Genomic DNA, 17548 nt, shown 5'->3' on the forward strand with positions numbered 1-17548 from the left:
CTTAAGTTAAATAATGGTAAACAACACTCTTTGGTAGTATTATTGTTAAAGCATTAACTCCACCAGGCACCTTTTTTCTTGTACACTGATCTTTTATATAGTAAAAAGTGATTTTAGTACATCCCTGTCATTCATAGACTTAAGCAAGGAGGTTTTTGGGAGTTGAGTTGCCCAACTGCATAACTATGCCATCTCCTGGGGTAGTTTCCATTCATTTTTCTCCGTAGTCAATAGCAAGCATGAGTGTTTATCCATACCAAGTATTCATTGTATTTCCAAAATTATGTTTTAATATATAATTGCTTATTTAAACAGATCAGATACACAGGCTCAAGACAAATTTAAGCCTGTGAATACAACATTGAAGATGAAAGAGAAGCAAATTAAATTTTGGGATATTTATCATAACACACACATTTCTTTGTGGTATTTCATATGAAAATACATGTAGTCTGGACACCTAGAGCACCTTGCTCTCTTATCATCCTGCCTTTGCACATGCAGCTTCTCATCTTGTGGGTTAAACAGAACCTGTTTCTCCTCAAAATCAAGAAAGCTTTTAATTAATATTTCATATTTTTTTTCTTAATGTGACTGAGGTGGCATTTCAGAAATATGAGCAGTTCCACCAACAGTGGTTTATCAAGCATGTGTCTGCCCTGGTGTGAGATGTGGAGCTTTTAAATGTCTAATGCCAACTGCACAACTATTCAATATGTCAGAAATCATAAAGGAAAATTCCACGTTTGTCTCTATTGCTCTTCCTTCCAAGAAATGCTGAGCCCTGATGCTGATCTTACTTAAGTGCCAAGTTAAGAGAACTTGCAGTACAATTAGGCTAAATGATTATCTGAAGTGGAAAATAATGAAGAACAAGTTACATTTGATTCAAAGTATGGAGTGACAAAGGTGTGTGTCTTGTTTTCCATTAGAATTTAATGTACTTTATGGTGTATCTGCCCTCCTCTTTTTTATTTTTTTCCCAGAATGTCATTAGAAAAGCATTTAGCCTCAATTATGCAAACACATGAATACATGATCAATATGGAACCTTCTTCATCCAACTGTAATATTGGAAATTTCAGACATACATTTCATAAAGAAAACCTGAAAGAGACTGAAACAGGTATGATTGCTATTCAGACATTATACAAACTTGTTCTAAAAATTCTTAGCTTGTTATTGAATCCATCAAAATACATCTATACCTCAAAGAGTTCCAGATGGTTCTGTTCAAATTGTCATACAAACAATGTCCAAAGAATTGTTGTCACTCATACTGGAAAAATATGTCAAATGGAGGCTTGAAGAGATTTGGTACTATTGGATATCATTATTAATGACTTTTGAATAGAGTATGGTTCTTAGACTTCCAGATACAAGCAAGTCAGGATGGTTGGCATGCATTTTAGAGGATAACATTATAAATAAAATTTTATAGACAAATGTTGCAAGTAGCCTGAAACAGGATTAAATTCAATGGGGAAAAGCAGAAAGCCCTACAGTCAAACAGAAATAAAGCTTCAACGTGTATGAAATGCCAATAACAGGAGAGCATCCAGAGGCTCTTTTAGGATAAAAGATAAATCAAGATTCATATGAGTCAGCAATGTCACACCGTCAAGAAAACAAACATCATACTGGGATATGTAAACAGAAGTCTTGTATGCAAGACACATGAAGTAATACTTCCACTCTGCTCAGTATTCCCAGGGCCTCAACAGAAGTACTGTATCCAGTTTTTGGCACAGTACTGCAACAAAGTGGAGAGGGGCCAAAGGAAAGCAACAAGAATAATCAGAAGTCTAGAAAAGACAACCGAGGGAAAGACTGACTGAAGAGGAGTTGTTTAGTCTATGGGGAAGATGACAGGCTGAAGGGATACTGGCAGTTTTCAAACTCAGGGAAGGCTGATGCAAAAGAGGAGGTTATAGCCTGTTCTCCCTGGCTATACAATGTATTTTATATTACATAAAGTAATGGCCTAAAATTCAGCTAGGGCTACCTTGACAAGTTTTCTTACTGATTGCTTATATGGATAGAAAAGTTCTGAGACTGTTTGAAAAAGTGGTGGAGTCTCTAGAATTGGAATTGTTCAGTCTGCAGAAAAGAAGGCTCCAGAGTGACCTTACTGTTCAGGCCTTTATGTACCCCCCTATGAGAGACAGAGAGGGACTTCATATAGCTTTAAACTGCAAGAGTGCAGGGTAAGATTAGATATCAAGAAGAAATTCTTCGCTGTCAGGGCGGTGCGGCACTGGCACAGGCTGCCCAGAGAAGCTGTGGCTGCCCCATCCCGGCAGTTTTCCAGGCCAGGCTGGACGGGGCTCTGAGCAACCCGGTCTAGAGAAAGGTGTTGGAATGAGATGATCTTTAAGGTCCCTTCCAACGCAAACCATTCAGCGACTATGATTTGGCTGCCATAGCTATTTATTTAGTTGCCATATGCAGTTGCCATAGCAAACCCCCGCCGCCCGCCCGGTCAGCCCCACACGGGGCGGCCCCGCCCCTCAGCGGGGGCGGCCGGGCCGTAGCCCCGCCCCCGCCCCGCCCTCCGTTGCTCGGTTACCGCGCAGGGCGTCACTGCGGGGCCCGAGCCACCGCGGCGAGCGGCCGACAGCCGGGCTGAACCATCTCCCGCCCCTGTGGGGGAATAAGTGGTGTGTCCCGAAGAAGCAGCTGGACTTGTTGCTGTAGCTCTCGCCCTCAAGTAACCGCTTCTCCCCCTTTCCTCAGCGCTGCCCTTGGTTTCGCCCCGCGCGGACCATAGCGACGGAGGGCGCGCCGAAGGAAGATGGCGGTGCTGGCTCCACTGTTGCTGCCGGCATCGTGAGCGCGGCGCTCGCTTTTCTCGCTGTCCCGTCCTCGTTCCCGCACCCGGCTCCTCCCGGCTGCTCTCAGCCTCTTCTTTCTCGCCGGGGCCGTAGAGATCATGTCGGACTCGGAGGAGGAGGAGAGTCCGGACCGCCAGCTCAAGCTGGTGGTGCTGGGGGACGGCACCACCGGCAAGGTCAGTGCCGGCCCCGCCGGCAGCTCCTCTCCCTCGCCGCGGTGCCCCAAGCCCCTTCGCGGCCTTCCCCCTCACGCAGCCCCTGACTCTGCTGCTGAGGAAGGAGCAGCCCACGGCGCTTCCAGTCTGTCGCGCTGCCGCTGTCGCGATAGCTGCCGGCTGCTCCCCCTCGGCTCCAGGCCCTCCAGGCACGGGGGACGTGGGCTCTTCCCGCTGGTGTCCGCGCAGCCGAGCTGCCCGGCAACCGAGCCCTCTGGCGGGCCTTCCGACCCGAAGAGGTATCGTCAACTAAAAGACGTACACGACTGTAATCCAATTTTCTTGAGCCGCGAGCAAGGAACGGCGAATAACGTAGTTCGTGCTGTGCTGACGGAGTTTCCCGTGGTCCCCGTGCGCTGCCCATGGCGCGCTGGAGGCAGGAGTGGCTCGGCTGGAGCCGCTGGAGCAGCCCAGAGCCGCTCTCGGTGGCTGCAGTGCCCCGGCGTGCCGGGCTGGGGTCGGGGCCGGGCACGAGGGTTCGCGGCTCCCCTCCAAAGGGACGAGACGGGAAGGTCGCTTAGCTGGGGCTGCAGGCGCCCTTCCTTTCGGATACTGAGCTGCCAACCTCCCGAGCTGGATAGAACAGTTTGCATCTAGTGGAGTTACTGTTCCAGAGTTTGGAAAGGCACTGCTGGGTCTAGTTAGTTTTCGTTTGTAACTTTTTATGGCTTTGGGTTTTTTCCCCCTATCTGTAATCACCATAATGAAATCCTGTTTATAAGAGTTTATTTATCAACAATAATCAAACAATAATCCAACAAATTTCTCTTTGTAAAAGAGAAACTTTGACTAGGAGAGACCAAAGAAAGCAAAAGAAAGGCTGCTTTCTTAACCGTTTAAAATAGTCACTGATCTTAACTATTCCCTTGTACATATCGATTATCATATGTAGCCTGAATAATTTTGTGAGATACACATGAAAATAGTAAATTTATTGTATGATTGGAGTATACAGTTCATTCCTCTGTCATTAACACTTGAAATTACAAGGAGAAGAAATTCTGCATGCTTCACAGTTCATATGAAAAATGGAAATGTTCGTAGAGGTGGTTTAAATGCACTGCCTTACATTAATAGGAATAAGCTCTAAGTGAAAGTACATGTGGTTTTGCTCACTTACTTATTCAGAGCTCTGTAAAGAAACAAAACGTTTTTTTTGTCTCCAGTGATTCTAAACCCAGTCTGAAGTGGTATTGTGTTCGTCTGAGTCAGTAGATGGGCAATTCCAACCAGCTGTGTGATGAGAGCATAATAAATGCACAGCATTGACAGCTGAAGTGCTGCTTCATGGGTAGCATTTCCCAGGAGTTTTCCATTCAAACTGAAGAATCGTTTCACTGCTGCTGTTGAGCAGCTTGTGGCAAGACCTCTCGCCAAGCATGGATTTTCAAGCATTCTTGAATTTTGATGTATATTCCTGTTGGTTCTTACCTCTCTCACAGGAGCTGCCACTCACTGCATCTGCTGCTGGCTCTAGGAATCTCATGCTTCCAGGGCAGGTTTTGGGCACGAGCAGCAGCAGTACTCTGGTGGGCTGCTTTTCCTCCTGTCCCCCCTAGATGATGCTGTAATAGAGGCTCCTTCCCACCATCCCACTGGCCTGGCAGCACTCACAGATTTATTGTAAGGTCTTGTAAAAATAAAGAAGCAATTGGGTCATGGAATGGAAGGATAGACTGTACCTACTACTATTTTTTACCTCAGAAGACTAAATTGTTGAGGCTCTTCTCTTTTGTTGTCTATTCGTTCCACTTACTTGTTGAAACCTGTGTATGTCTACATGTTTTCAGCTCTAAATTGTCTGACTCTCACATCTGGCTCACAGCTGGTCTTCACTCACATGCATACTTACCTCTCTTACTGTGCAAGATGTTGGTTTTTCTCTTCCTGTCACTCTGGGATCATGAGACAGGAGGTGTATAGAAAATGATGGGATATATCCGAAATGCTGGATCTTGTATTTAGTGTGGGGTGTTCACATTTGGCTTCTTTTGCTCCCTCTTTTCCAAAAAAACACCAAAGAAAAAAATTGTTGTTATGGGTCAGGTGGAAACTTGCTGTTTTCCTCACCCATTGCTTAGAAGCAATGTGACTCAGGTTCTGTGCAGGGATTGGTAGCAGCTTAAAAACAAATCAGTGTCAGTTCAAGCTGGAGGTAATGTTTGTACTTACACTAGCTAGGAATTGCTCTATCCATAAGGCAAGGGAGGCATGCTGTGCTTCTATTAATTTGTTTTGAGGTTGTTGAATTGATAACTGGATACTTAAAATTTTAAGGATAGCAATAAGTGCTGCTGGAGCAAACACAAGTAGAGAAGAGTAAAAGTGGAAGAAGTGAGACAGTAGAATCTGTAAAACTCTTAGGTTAAAATAGAGATGGTAAGGTAATGGTAAACTGTGGAAAATCAAAACTGAGGGAAGCAAGACTGGTTAGTCAGAAGATAATAGAGGATAATTTTAATGAACTAGACAAACTAGGAAAACAATCTGAAGAGCAATCAGAAGTGGGGGCAATGTGAGATGAAAAAATCCAGCAATTATTAATAGCAGTTGGCTCTTTGATTTTGAATGTAGGAAGGACATATATACACACAGCTGCCTTACGTGTCTAGGTTTTAAATCAACTCACTCTTCCTGGGCCAAAATGTATTTCCATTAAAATAAACCAACATTACTATAGTATGGATTGAAAAAAAAATGTTATGATCCAGATATTTCTACTCTTTTTGTGCATAGATTGGCTTAGTACTGAAATATACAAGGATGCTGATTTGAGATAGAATATTATGATTTCCTAATGTTGAAAAAGGTTTTGGGCCTCTGGAAGTAAATCTCAGAGCTGTTAATTGGAAGGGAGGTCCTGAAAAATAGGTGTGCTGAGGTTCTGTTTGTTTGCTATCTGTTGTAGCTAGAACTAGAACTAGAGTAGAACTAGAGTATGGTAGCAGAAACATCCTACCTTTTCCTTCTGGTAACACTAGATGATGGAAATGAAATAATGAATGCTCAAGCTATGGGAGTTGCAGGAGATAAAACATAGGCTGGCTTAAAAGGTACTGTCCTGCTTACTTTAGGATTTTTTAGGATAGCAGATTTTTAAGCATTGTGCCAATTCTGAATTGTCTTGTTACACTTGGGCTCAAAAAGTTCATAGATGGTGACAAAAATATTTTTGTCACTGTTGAGTCTTGCAAATGGAGAACTGAATGAAGTGTGCTGTGCAGATTGGCCCAGCTGCATCAAATAGGTCTACACCAAATGTCAAGAAATTATGATAATTTTCTCTTTTTCAGTGAAGAAAGTTGCATCAGTAGTTGGCAGTGGGATGGAAGGACATTAGCTTGGGCACTTATGTGTTTTTATGGTAGTTAAAGCATTTCATTATTTATCCTAGTGTTTGTTTTAGTTTTGTTTGTCCTAAAATTCTTGCCAATAAGGTAGGACATGACTGAGGGATTAGTGTAGCTGTGCTTGGATAGTGGCATTGATGTTTTAGAAGGGAATGAGAGAAAGGATAGATACATGTGGTTTTTGGAAAGTAGATTTTCAGTTTGTGGCTAAATTTTGTCTGTGAATGGAAATTCATGGCTTCAGAACTGTGTGCTTGCATCTAATTGAATTTTGGGTTTAGTTTTCTTTCTTACAACTATGATACTACACTTTGGCACTGCTTTCTCAAAACTTAATTCTATAGGACTTTACTCAAAGAGTTGTCATTGGTAGGGTTTTCCCTACAAGTTTCTGGTTGCCCTGATGAGTAGTCATTGTCAGAGCTGGCTATCATTGCTTGTTCCATATGACTTTCAATTTAATTACTTTTTAGTTTATTTCATAGATATTGTTTGCTTTTTTTCCTCTTTACTCATTATGTAGGTCTTCAGGAACAGCATGTCAAATTCAGTTTATGAATTGACTGAATTGTTGACATTGAAAAATGGAAGCAAGGAACTGTCATGCCTTTTATGTAAGGTTAAATTCCATCTTTGCTTCTTTCAAAAAACCCATTCCAAATATCCTATTGTATTTTGAACTTAGAATGCTGTACTTTTTTTTTTTTTTTTACTGCTATCTTGGTTGCTGTATATTAGAGCCCAAAGACATTTTCTTGTTTTTAACAAGGTTTTGTTAACCCCAACCTTCTTCAATAGAGTATTGATATTTAGAATAGTATGTTGACATTCACTTTGAAGTATTTAAGGCAGGTGTGTGAACCTTCCAAACGGATGGAATTTTTGCTGGAAATTCTGCTATGCAAGCTGGTGGCCTGTTTGTCTTAATAGAGCTGCAAAGGAACAAAGGCCTGCATACTATTGTACTGTTTTCTGACCCTGACATTAAGGGGTGGAATTGTATGGAATGCAACCTTTCTAAAAAATGGCCACTGATTACTTACTTATTTTTACAGCTACAGTTATACTGAACCATCATTTAACTTTCATTAATTCTTATATAGATTGTATTCAACATATCCTCAGGTGAAACATTTGAGCAAAATCTTTCCTGGCAAGCACGGCAGCGAACATTTCTGGGATTTGAAGGGAGTATTTGCATTGTAGAGGCACTTGAATATGCATTGACATAACTTCTTTGTTTATTGTTGTAAAGAAGTTTGAACTGTTGCTCTTAACATTTTGTGGATAAATGCTTGTTTTGTGAATAAATAGAGGACCCTAGACTGGTAATTCAACACCTTCCTTGAGCTCTAATATTTATTAGGAAAAATTTAGGAAGGAGTTAGTCAATGATTTTGTGCTATAAATTCCTTTGCATTCAAGAGCACAGTGGAGAAAAACTGTTTCAGAGGACTTTGCCATGCTGTTAATTACTTGCTGCTCTTATAGGTCGGCTGTTAATTGAATGTGCGTCCTTTCTTTTTACTAACAGCCCTAGAAGTCCTCAGGGAATATTGAGTGTCACAGAATGATAAGCTAATATTTACTGAGCCTTTAAAACAAGAAGGGAGTGGTTGCTTATTTAATGAGGATCTTAATTAGTGTGTTGGAGAATATAGAATACTATGATATAGTCAGATGATAGTTGAATCTACTCTAGGCACTGATTACTTTTTCAAAAAGGAAAATTTCAAGAAGGCTAAATGGTGTATTCCTGCACTTGTCTTATTCTCATCTACCTCTTTAAGGTCATGACAAATTAAAGATGTCATTGTAATCTTGACATGCTAACTGTTGGGATTAAATGAATCAGTTCTACTGACTCTTTCAGTACTGTAGTCTGAATCTGTATTGAATTTTATTTTGTGTGTGTTGTTAGTATTACTGTCACATAGCTGAAGGCAGAAGAATCTTCTCATGATTCATTCTCTGTGGTCTTCCCCCTTTCCACAGGGATATAAATATATAAGTGTACTCATGCTATTTCTAGTTTGCTTGCCTTTTTCCCCATTTGTTTTTTTTATTTTTAATCCTCTTGAGACTTGAGTTCAGTGAAGTAAATGAAGATGTTGCATTAGGCTAACACTGACTTACTGAATTGTTTCCTAAACATGTCTTCTGATATGAAAATATCATTCATTATATATATGCCAGTGATAGGAATATAAATATGTTATAGAAACATGAAAACAGTAAATCTTGTTTTATTTACTTAATAGAAAATCTAATAGATGAATAAATGTTTGCCTATTCATACTAGAGTGTTAATGCTGGAGCTCTGGTGATCATGTTTTAATGCAAAAAAAGGTGGGGTTTTTTTCTGTGTACATTTGGCATTAGCCTAATTTAGATCTTTCTTACAACCTTCTATTCATGGACCTTGCCTATTCTCATATTTCAGAACTATTGGCATTATTTTGCTATTGCATTTTTGGTTAAATGTGCTCTTAACAGCAATTTCTGATAACAGTTGGTGTGACTTATTTCTTCACTGCTTGATGAACAGAAAACTAGCAAGAAAAAACCTTTCTGGCCTGTTTCGAGTTTTCTCAGACAGTGTAAGGGTTTTGTGAGCCTCCTAGTATTTTTCCTTCTCTATATAGGTAAATAAATATTTAGTAGTAATTTGTAGTTAATTTGTATTTTTATTTACAGAAGTCATGTCGGCAAGAGATTTTTAAGTGTACACTAATTTGATGTTGGTTATATTTTATATTTTTTAGTATTTAGTATTATTTTTTCACAATACAAAGTTTTAAATTATTTATGATTGTACCACTATTTTCTCCTTTACTTTACTTTTTTGTGGGCCTTCTTTCTTTATTTCTTTCCCTTTCTACCCCCACCTCTTTTTTTTTTTTCTTTTTTTTTCTTGAATGGAGACACTAAATTGCTACTGACAGAATGTAAGTGCCTTGCTTCAGTAGTTTGCCCAGGTTAGTTGTGTATCCTTTCAGCCATATATAGTAAAAGCTTATTATTAGGTCAGCAGTGTATTGGCTTGCTTTCATAAATCCACAGAATACCAATTGAAGAAATAAATTTTCAGATTTCTGCTGAAAGGAATAATTCTATAAATGTGCATTTTTAATATGAGTTTAACTTCTTTTTCTGTGTGGAAGAAAGGACTCTTCCCATTTAAGAGTTCCTGTAATTCCAGATCCCGAAACTGATGTACAGTGGCAGAAATCTTGCCACAATTAGGGATTCTGTGGGATTCTGCACTGTGCAGATCTCTATTCTCTCCCAGAAAATTGGTCTGGGATCATGGTGTTCCTTACCAGGGAGGACCCTTGTTTTTGAGAATCAATGCTTTTTAAAAATACTGAGATCTTCAGGTACAGAAGGTGTCACATAGTTTTGTGTCAGTTTGAGCATACTGATGATACCTCCTTCAAATCTGCACAGTATTTTGTAATAGAACTGTTGGAGTATTTTTGAAATCAATGCAAATATGCACCTTACTTGTTTTTGCATAAATTAGTAGCCTTTGCCACCTCCTGTTATTATGTTGAAACTGACTGGAGTGCTTGTCAATCCAAATCCATGAACACTGTTAGCATTCATTGATTTAAAAAGTGCTTAACTGTATTTCATACTTCTGGGTTAACATAAAGTTTGTTGCTGTTAAAAATGACAACTTAATTTGATACTGTTCTGTTTTAGACATCCTTAGCTACCCGTTTTGCTCAAGAAACGTTTGGAAAACAGTACAAACAAACCTTAGGACTGGACTTCTTCTTGAAAAGGATATTATTGCCAGGTAAGAGAATAAAAACTAACACTGAAGGGCTGGGTGGCAGCAGGACTTGCAGAAACAAATTCTTCAGAGTAATCTGTACTAAATAAGTTTAGTGCAGTGATTTTTATGGCAAAGTAAGTTAGGTTGTTTGGAGAATATTTTGTTCATGCTTTCTTGCCAGGTGTCATAGAGTTATGCATTTGCAACTTACATCTCTAAGTAAAACACTGAATTCAAATAAAAGGAATGCTCTCTATATTGATGAATTTTATAATCCCTGCTTGAGTGCACTCACTTTCCATGTGGATAGTATAACACACAACAATGAAATGGAACTTTAAACATATTAATTGAAAAAGTTTATGTGTTTTGAAAGAAATATATATATATTTTAATGAAATACACAAGTTATATTTGAGTTGTGTGGGAGATGCATAATGCAGCTATGGACTCGCAGTGCTCTAATATGTGAATGCTGTTTTATGCAAGGCAGCATGAAATTGCTGGCATTTAATAGACCACTAAAATTTAGGGTCCCTCGGCACTCATAAAAATACAGTTTGAGCATTCAAGATGTTTCACTTCATGAAGGCAAAGAAACTATTTAGATGCCAGTTGCAGCACACTGCATGGAAAATGCAAAGAAATAATTTAAAAAGAATAATTGCTGGTTAAGTTTGTCTCTGAACAATTGGGGTTTAAAATACATCTTTTCACTGATTTGTGTGTGCTCATATTCTAAGTATGCAACTATTTAATTAAAAACATTTACTTCTGGATTCAGAGATCAGAAGTTAGAAAAAGTTAGTGTAATTAGTGAGAGCTGTAGTGAGATTTGATAAAGTTAATGCAAGTTCTGTAGTTCTGTCTTCTCCTTGTGAAGGATGAGGAGGGAAGGAAACCCAGAAAGTAAGCATTTTATCTGTAACCTGAAGTTACAAGAAAATGTATACAGTTCTTGAACTACTTTTTAAAAAAATTATATTGCAAATAATTTATTGATTATGTTTATATATTTTCTTAAGTGAAATGGAATAATCTTTTCAGACTACCCCTGTGTCCACTATTTTGGTTTAGCCATTTTGCTATACTTTTTTAGTATCTGGTGAATGATAAAGTACCAAATCCCAGTGCTTATTTCTCCATTAAATCAACAGAATAATTTTTTTTATTGTCCTGCTCATGCCTCTAAAAATACCAGTGTGTATAATGCTTAACAGCAGTACTTGCAAGTGGAATGTGTACACAAATCATGCAGTGTGCATGCTGAGAACTTGTATTTTGCAAGTTTTTTTTCCAGCTGTTAAGCATACAGAAACTATTAGTACATTACTGGGATTCTAAATATCCTTGTTGAGTAGAAAATGTGGAAAATTATCAACTGTTGCTTCATTCATTTTTGTTCATAGTTTATATTGTGTGTGAATTTCATTCATTCATAGTTTATTTCGTAATAAAATCAGAATGCCAGTAAAAATAGCACCAAAAAGTCTGTACATCTATTTTCCTCAAAACAGTAGCATTTGTATTCATATTCAGGAAGAAACATTTTTCTGTAGGTTGTCACTCTGGTTTGGCCTATACCTATATATGTGTTTAGGTATATATGGCTCTCTGTTCCATAGGTAAACTGGACTAGTTGTAGGGAGTAAGAGGGAGGGAGGTTTCATTTCTAAATGCTGGAATGGGAAGCATTACTTTAATAAGTGGATTTTTCTAATTTCTAGATTAGTTCTGAGTTTGCAGAGTTTACTCTATGCTTGTTTACTTGACAGGTTAATTGATACCACTGCACAAAAATTATGTGTATCAGTAGGAAAAAGGACTTGATTTCTCTTATTCAGTAGGACAATTGATGAACAATTATGGTTCGGTAGTTGTTTTTTTTTCTTCTTCAATGTAAGCAAAGGTTCCAGAAATTAAAATTACAGATTTCTAGAATTACACAGAAGTTTGCATTGGGCTTCATTGAAATATATTATAACTTACAAAACAAAGTACTGTTTTTCTGTTTTTTTTTTTTTTGTTTTCTTTTTAATTATTTTTTAAGATAAAAGTGGCATTTGTCTCCAATTGTTTTAGTAACTAATGCAGTTTTGCAGTGAAAGTAGTAAATATTTTGCATGGTAAAACAGTACAGTTTAATACAAATCAGAAATACTTTGATAAATTTTGAATGTGTTCAGTGTTGTTCAACATGTGTCTAGTGTTCAACGTGACAAATTCACTTCATGCAGTTTGTTCAAAATACTTTTTTTTCAAGTGCTAATCAGTTCCATTGTATTTATTGATGCAGAGCCTTGTATAGTCTGGATGCAGCCATGGTGTAGGTTTTAGTGCTTAAATAGTGTATCTGTTAGTCAGAGGGGCTGCTGATAGGGACTCTTGAGAGCCACAGTTGTATACGTTTTTGGGAGGTTGTGGGTGCAGCTCAGTAAACAGGATTCTCCTGTTAAAAGGATTTTTTTAAAGTCGTTGGTGTAAAAAGTGTTCAGTCTTGTGTCTTGACTGTGCAGCACTGCAGGTAAGGTAAGCAGCGCACCAAGGGTCCTCCTGCAGAGTCACTGCTGCAGCAGCCCGGTGGCTTCAGTCCATGCCAGGAGCAGGCTGCACACCTGCCCTGTGCTGCCTTGCATGCATCAGCTTTGCATTGTGTGCATTTTCTACAGAGTAAAGAAGTGCTGGGGGTTTTTTGTTCCTTAATATAGTGTATTACATGTTATTTTGATAGGATTCTGCTGTTATTTTTATTGGACTGTTAAGACTGTTTCTAAGAACTGTCTTATTATGCATGGTTTCTTTTTGTTTTGTTGTAAGTCTCTAGTTTTTATGTTCCTGTTAAATTGAAAAAATAAAAGATTTCAAACTTTTTGCAGAAAACTGTGTGTGCTACTATCTCAGCTGTTAATTAAATACTTGCGAGGTAAATTGCCTGCAATTTTTCCTTTTGTCAGGCTAATCCTAACATCCTTCTTTCTTCCCCAGAATAAATCTGAGCATAAAGCAAATATTACAGAACCTATCTGAAAAAAAGGGAAAATGAAGCATTTTGCACAGGAGATGATCAGTATGAATTTCATAGTTAGTGAGGTCCTAATTAAGGAGTTCACCTTAAATGAACTTCCCAATCTTTTTTTTTTTCCCATTTCTTTTTTCTTCCCTGTTTCTTTTTTCTGTTGTAATGAAGCAGAGTAAATAATTTGTAATAGGAGATTTTTTAATTGGACAGTCACAGACTATTTAATTTAACTTACTGCAATAAAATTTTTAAGGTTGTTCCATGCAGTTATCCAGATACTAAGGCCAGAATGCTGTGCATAATTTTCCTTAGGAGGAAAATCAGGTTGAAACTTTTTAGAGTACTTGAACACAAAATTAGGCATTTGAAAACTACTGATTTTGAAAGTGATAATATTTATAAAGGTTTTTTTTTCCAAAATAGCTGTCATGAATGACACAGTGACTTCCCAGCAGAATACATAGGGGTAGAATACTGCAGCATGGTGAGCCTTTGAGCCTGCATAGTTTGTTTACCCACTGAGGATGTATAGTCTCTTCAGACTGAGGATGCACTGGTTTATCCATGCCAGATGCTTTATGGAACACTTTTCTGCATTGTTTGCGATCATTAATGTTCTAAGCTTTTAAAATTAATTAATTAATTAATACATAGTAGATGAACTATCAAAACAAATAAGCTTTTTGTTGATTATAAAAGGTTGTCTTGATTAAATTGGGGTGTTTATGATGTGTTCTCTAAGCTCCATGTAGATATTTTCTTGGTATTCTATAAAATTTAGAGTAGCTTAATAGTACTGTTTCACATTCATCTCTGTATTTTTGGGACCAAGGTAGTAGTTTTGGGAATCTGCTCTTTTAACCAGATTGAAGCAAGGTGCATTATAAAAATATAATGTGGTGCATGTAATATCACTGGCAGCATATATTCAGCTAAATAGTTATAATTTGCTGTTATTTTCACCTAGTACAGGGATACATTTCCATGGAGCACGTTCCCTTGTGTAACCAATGCCAGCGTATCAGTTACAAATTTACAGCTGAATGGATCATGTGGGGTAAAATCAGATTGTCAACTGCATAAAATAGTTGAATTAAGAATATATCTTACTTAGCAAGCCAAAGAAATGTGATTATTTCCACTTGATTTGTAATTGTTGTGGTGTGAAATTTGTTACATTTTTTAAAATCTAGGAGTAAAATTAATAGGCAGTTGTGATTATTTGTATGTAGAATTTGTATTATCATGAAAGTGCCATGTGAGTTGTATATGGATTAGAAAAAAAATTATAAGTCCTTACTCTGTTAGAGTTTGGTGCTGCAGGTAATCAGTACAGTTATGAAAACTGTTCTTACCATGCAAAATGTGAGAAAGTATACTTTAATATATTTGTATGTATATGATACCATACCTTTCTATGTATATTTTTGATATGTGAATTACTGAGTTGTCTTGCAGAATATGTATGATTTGTAGGATGTTAAATATTCTGCATTTACACTGATTTTTTTGTTAGTTTTGTTTTTAAAAACCTGTTAACAGTTTCCACATAGCTTAAAATGGTTTAGAGTAGAAAGGAGGGTCTATTCTTGGTGTAGATTCTTTGAAGATGAGACTGTAAATCATGTCCAATTTAGCTTCATGCCTTAAGGTGGTGAGTGGAGGAAGTAATCATAGTTTGCATCCTCAACTTAGATGTGTGTCAGCATTTCCATTTTTTTGCTCTGTCAGCTATACAATTCTGTAACTGTATACTACTGTCAGCATCAGTACCAAAATGAAGTTGTTACAAAGATTTTCCACACTTCTTGATCTGTAAGGAAGATTTGGAGAGGGGGTGAGGAAGGAACACACCGTATGAAATAATGTGGATAAGTTGGCATTAATTGTGTTACCTTTCAGTTCCAAGTACCACGCTACAGAACATTCTTTGTGCAGTTTTACATGTTTTGTCAGTGGAATATGTTATATAATTTCTATTCAGGAGTGTTATACTTTATGCCATTCCAGTTATTTTCTGTTACTATTAGATATGTTAATAGCTAGCTCTAGTTTTTCTGTATCTTAACGACTTAGCTGGACACAAATGACGATTTTCCCAGATGGTACAATCATTTTTGTTTCAAAGTTTAGTTCCTGTTTCATGTATACTTGTTAAAAGCTATTGTTGTTGAATATATTTGTATCTGAATTTTCCAGGGTACACAATATCTGTATAATTTTTTTTCCAGGAAATCTGAATGTTACTCTTCAAGTGTGGGATGTTGGGGGACAAACAATAGGAGGCAAAATGCTGGATAAATATATTTATGGAGCTCAGGTACAGTATAAATGCTGATAATGATATCTTATAGCAATGATATAAAATTAATTGAAACTTTGTTCTTAAAATTATACATACATACATACATTATATATAGCTTTTAATTGATTGATTAATGAATCTCAAAATTGTTGAATGTCTTTTCAATCTAAAGTTACTTGATATTAATACACTACTTTAATTCTGGTGTGTAGCTAATTTTTAGAGCTGACATAAAAAGCAAAGCAAGTGTGTGCATTTATAGAACTGAATAACTCCCAAGAACAGATGGTTGTTTCCAGGCTTTGTGTCTTGAGTTAAGAAAAGCAATCACAATAAATAGTAAAGACTATTTGGATATCCACATGGTAGATAGAGTGGCTGCTTTCAGAACAGCTGCCTCCTGGGGGGAAAAGGTAGAAGGAGGAAATTAAGAGCAATCCTACACCATTAAACTCATACATGCAACTGAGGTTATAACGGGGCAAACAAAAGGAGACAACCAGGTAGGTAAATATTTTTGCAGAACTCCTATCCAATGAAAATTAAGTTTATCTTCAGGTTAACTAAGCAACCTAAAGTGGATGCTAGGATTAAGAGCTGAATATTATAACTGCATCTTGAGTCATGAGATGATTTAGGAGCATGTAATATAAATGCCAAACTTCTTAGCATGAGTGATCCTAAAACGTGCTCTGTTCCTTAATTTGGAGTTTGTAATGAGACCAATAGGCATATCATGTGCTATTCAATAATGTTATGCAACACAGGAATGGCTAATGAAAGAGATTGGGATTTATTAGTTAATTGGATAAAGAGAAACTTTTCAATGTAACATTTTGTCACTTCCAAAAAATGTTAGTGTTTTTAGCTGTTGCATCTGTTTATAGCATGTTATTTTTTTTAATAAAACTCAATTTGCTAACCTGTTACAGATCTAGCAAGCAATAGGAGAAAGTGGCTTCCATGACAGAGGGAATTTGATTAATCACAAATTGTTGCCATATGGCCAAAGTAAATTTAATGAAGGAAATAAAAGTCTATTAGCTTTGTCTGTATTGAATTTGGTGATAAACTTAGGAGTTTCTTACCAAAAATAGCAGGTCAAAGAGTTAATACCAGTGCCCAAAAGTGCATAAGCAGTTGATATCAGTAAGACTAAAGTTTGAATTTTTTTGTCATTCAGAACACCTTAACAAAAAAGCCCTACGTCTAATCTCTTTGCCTTTAATCTTCCTCCAGTCCTCATTTAAACCCAATTTTTTAATGGACTAGTGATTTTTCTCTCCCAGTGTTGACATGTGTTGCCAGTGTCTGTAAGAGGCTTCTTATCATCAAAGTTGTTCTAACACACTTTTCTATTAGTTTTATAACAATGCCTGTTAAAGATGCATAAAATTGTCTCTATTTTCATCTATTAATGAAATGACATGAATAGTTTGAAAAGGCACTGCTTTCAGCTTATTTCTAGGCATAAGCTTATTTCATGTTGAACATCTGTACCTTTTTATAAGAAAAAAAGGAAAGCAAAGTAGAACAAGTAGGAGTATTTACAAGGGTAAATCCTTTTAAATATGGATAAAAATTCCTGTGAATGGACAACAAAACAGCAAGAAAGTGACTGGGAAGAGGTAGCATGGAGTTTGTAAAGGTAAAATGTGCACAGCCAGCTTGATTGTTGTCTGTGGTTAGGTGGTTAGCTGTGTGGAGAGAAGAGCAGTGGATATAACTTATATTCACTTCAGCAGGGCCTTTGACATAATCTCCCATAATATGTAGAGATACAGGTGGAATGGGTAGACCATAAATTTACTGAAAATCTGAATGGACAGCTGGATTTAAAGGTCTATAACTCAGTGTCTTACTGATGCCTGATTATAAGTTTTATTTCTTCAGCTGGATTTGAAGGTCTATAACTCAGTGTCTTACTGATGCCTGATTATAAGTTTTATTTCTTAAGGGTTGGTACTGGGGTTGTGTCTTTTACTAATTCTTTTATCAATGGAACAAAACATTGTAAGTTTATGAATAGCACTAATCAGGG

At 37.3% G+C, this 17548-nt stretch overlaps 1 protein-coding gene across 2 annotated transcripts in view; it reads left to right on the forward strand.

Annotated features, from left to right (window-relative positions):
- The first annotated feature begins 2658 nt into the window (after window positions 1–2658).
- Window positions 2659–17548, forward strand: part of RAB28 (RAB28, member RAS oncogene family) — a 63698-nt gene continuing 48808 nt past the window's right edge. Inside the window, exons 1-3 of one of the 2 annotated variants that reach the window (XM_066549190.1) lie at window positions 2659–3010; window positions 10108–10204; window positions 15434–15522. In XM_066549190.1, coding sequence (XP_066405287.1) covers window positions 2933–3010; window positions 10108–10204; window positions 15434–15522 — 264 coding nt within the window. In that variant the 5' untranslated portion in view covers window positions 2659–2932. The remainder of the gene's footprint in view (window positions 3011–10107; window positions 10205–15433; window positions 15523–17548) is intronic. The other variant, XM_066549189.1, reaches the window with a different exon arrangement.

Source organism: Molothrus aeneus, chromosome 4 (genome assembly GCF_037042795.1).
Source record: "Molothrus aeneus isolate 106 chromosome 4, BPBGC_Maene_1.0, whole genome shotgun sequence".
NCBI lineage: Eukaryota > Metazoa > Chordata > Aves > Passeriformes > Icteridae > Molothrus > Molothrus aeneus.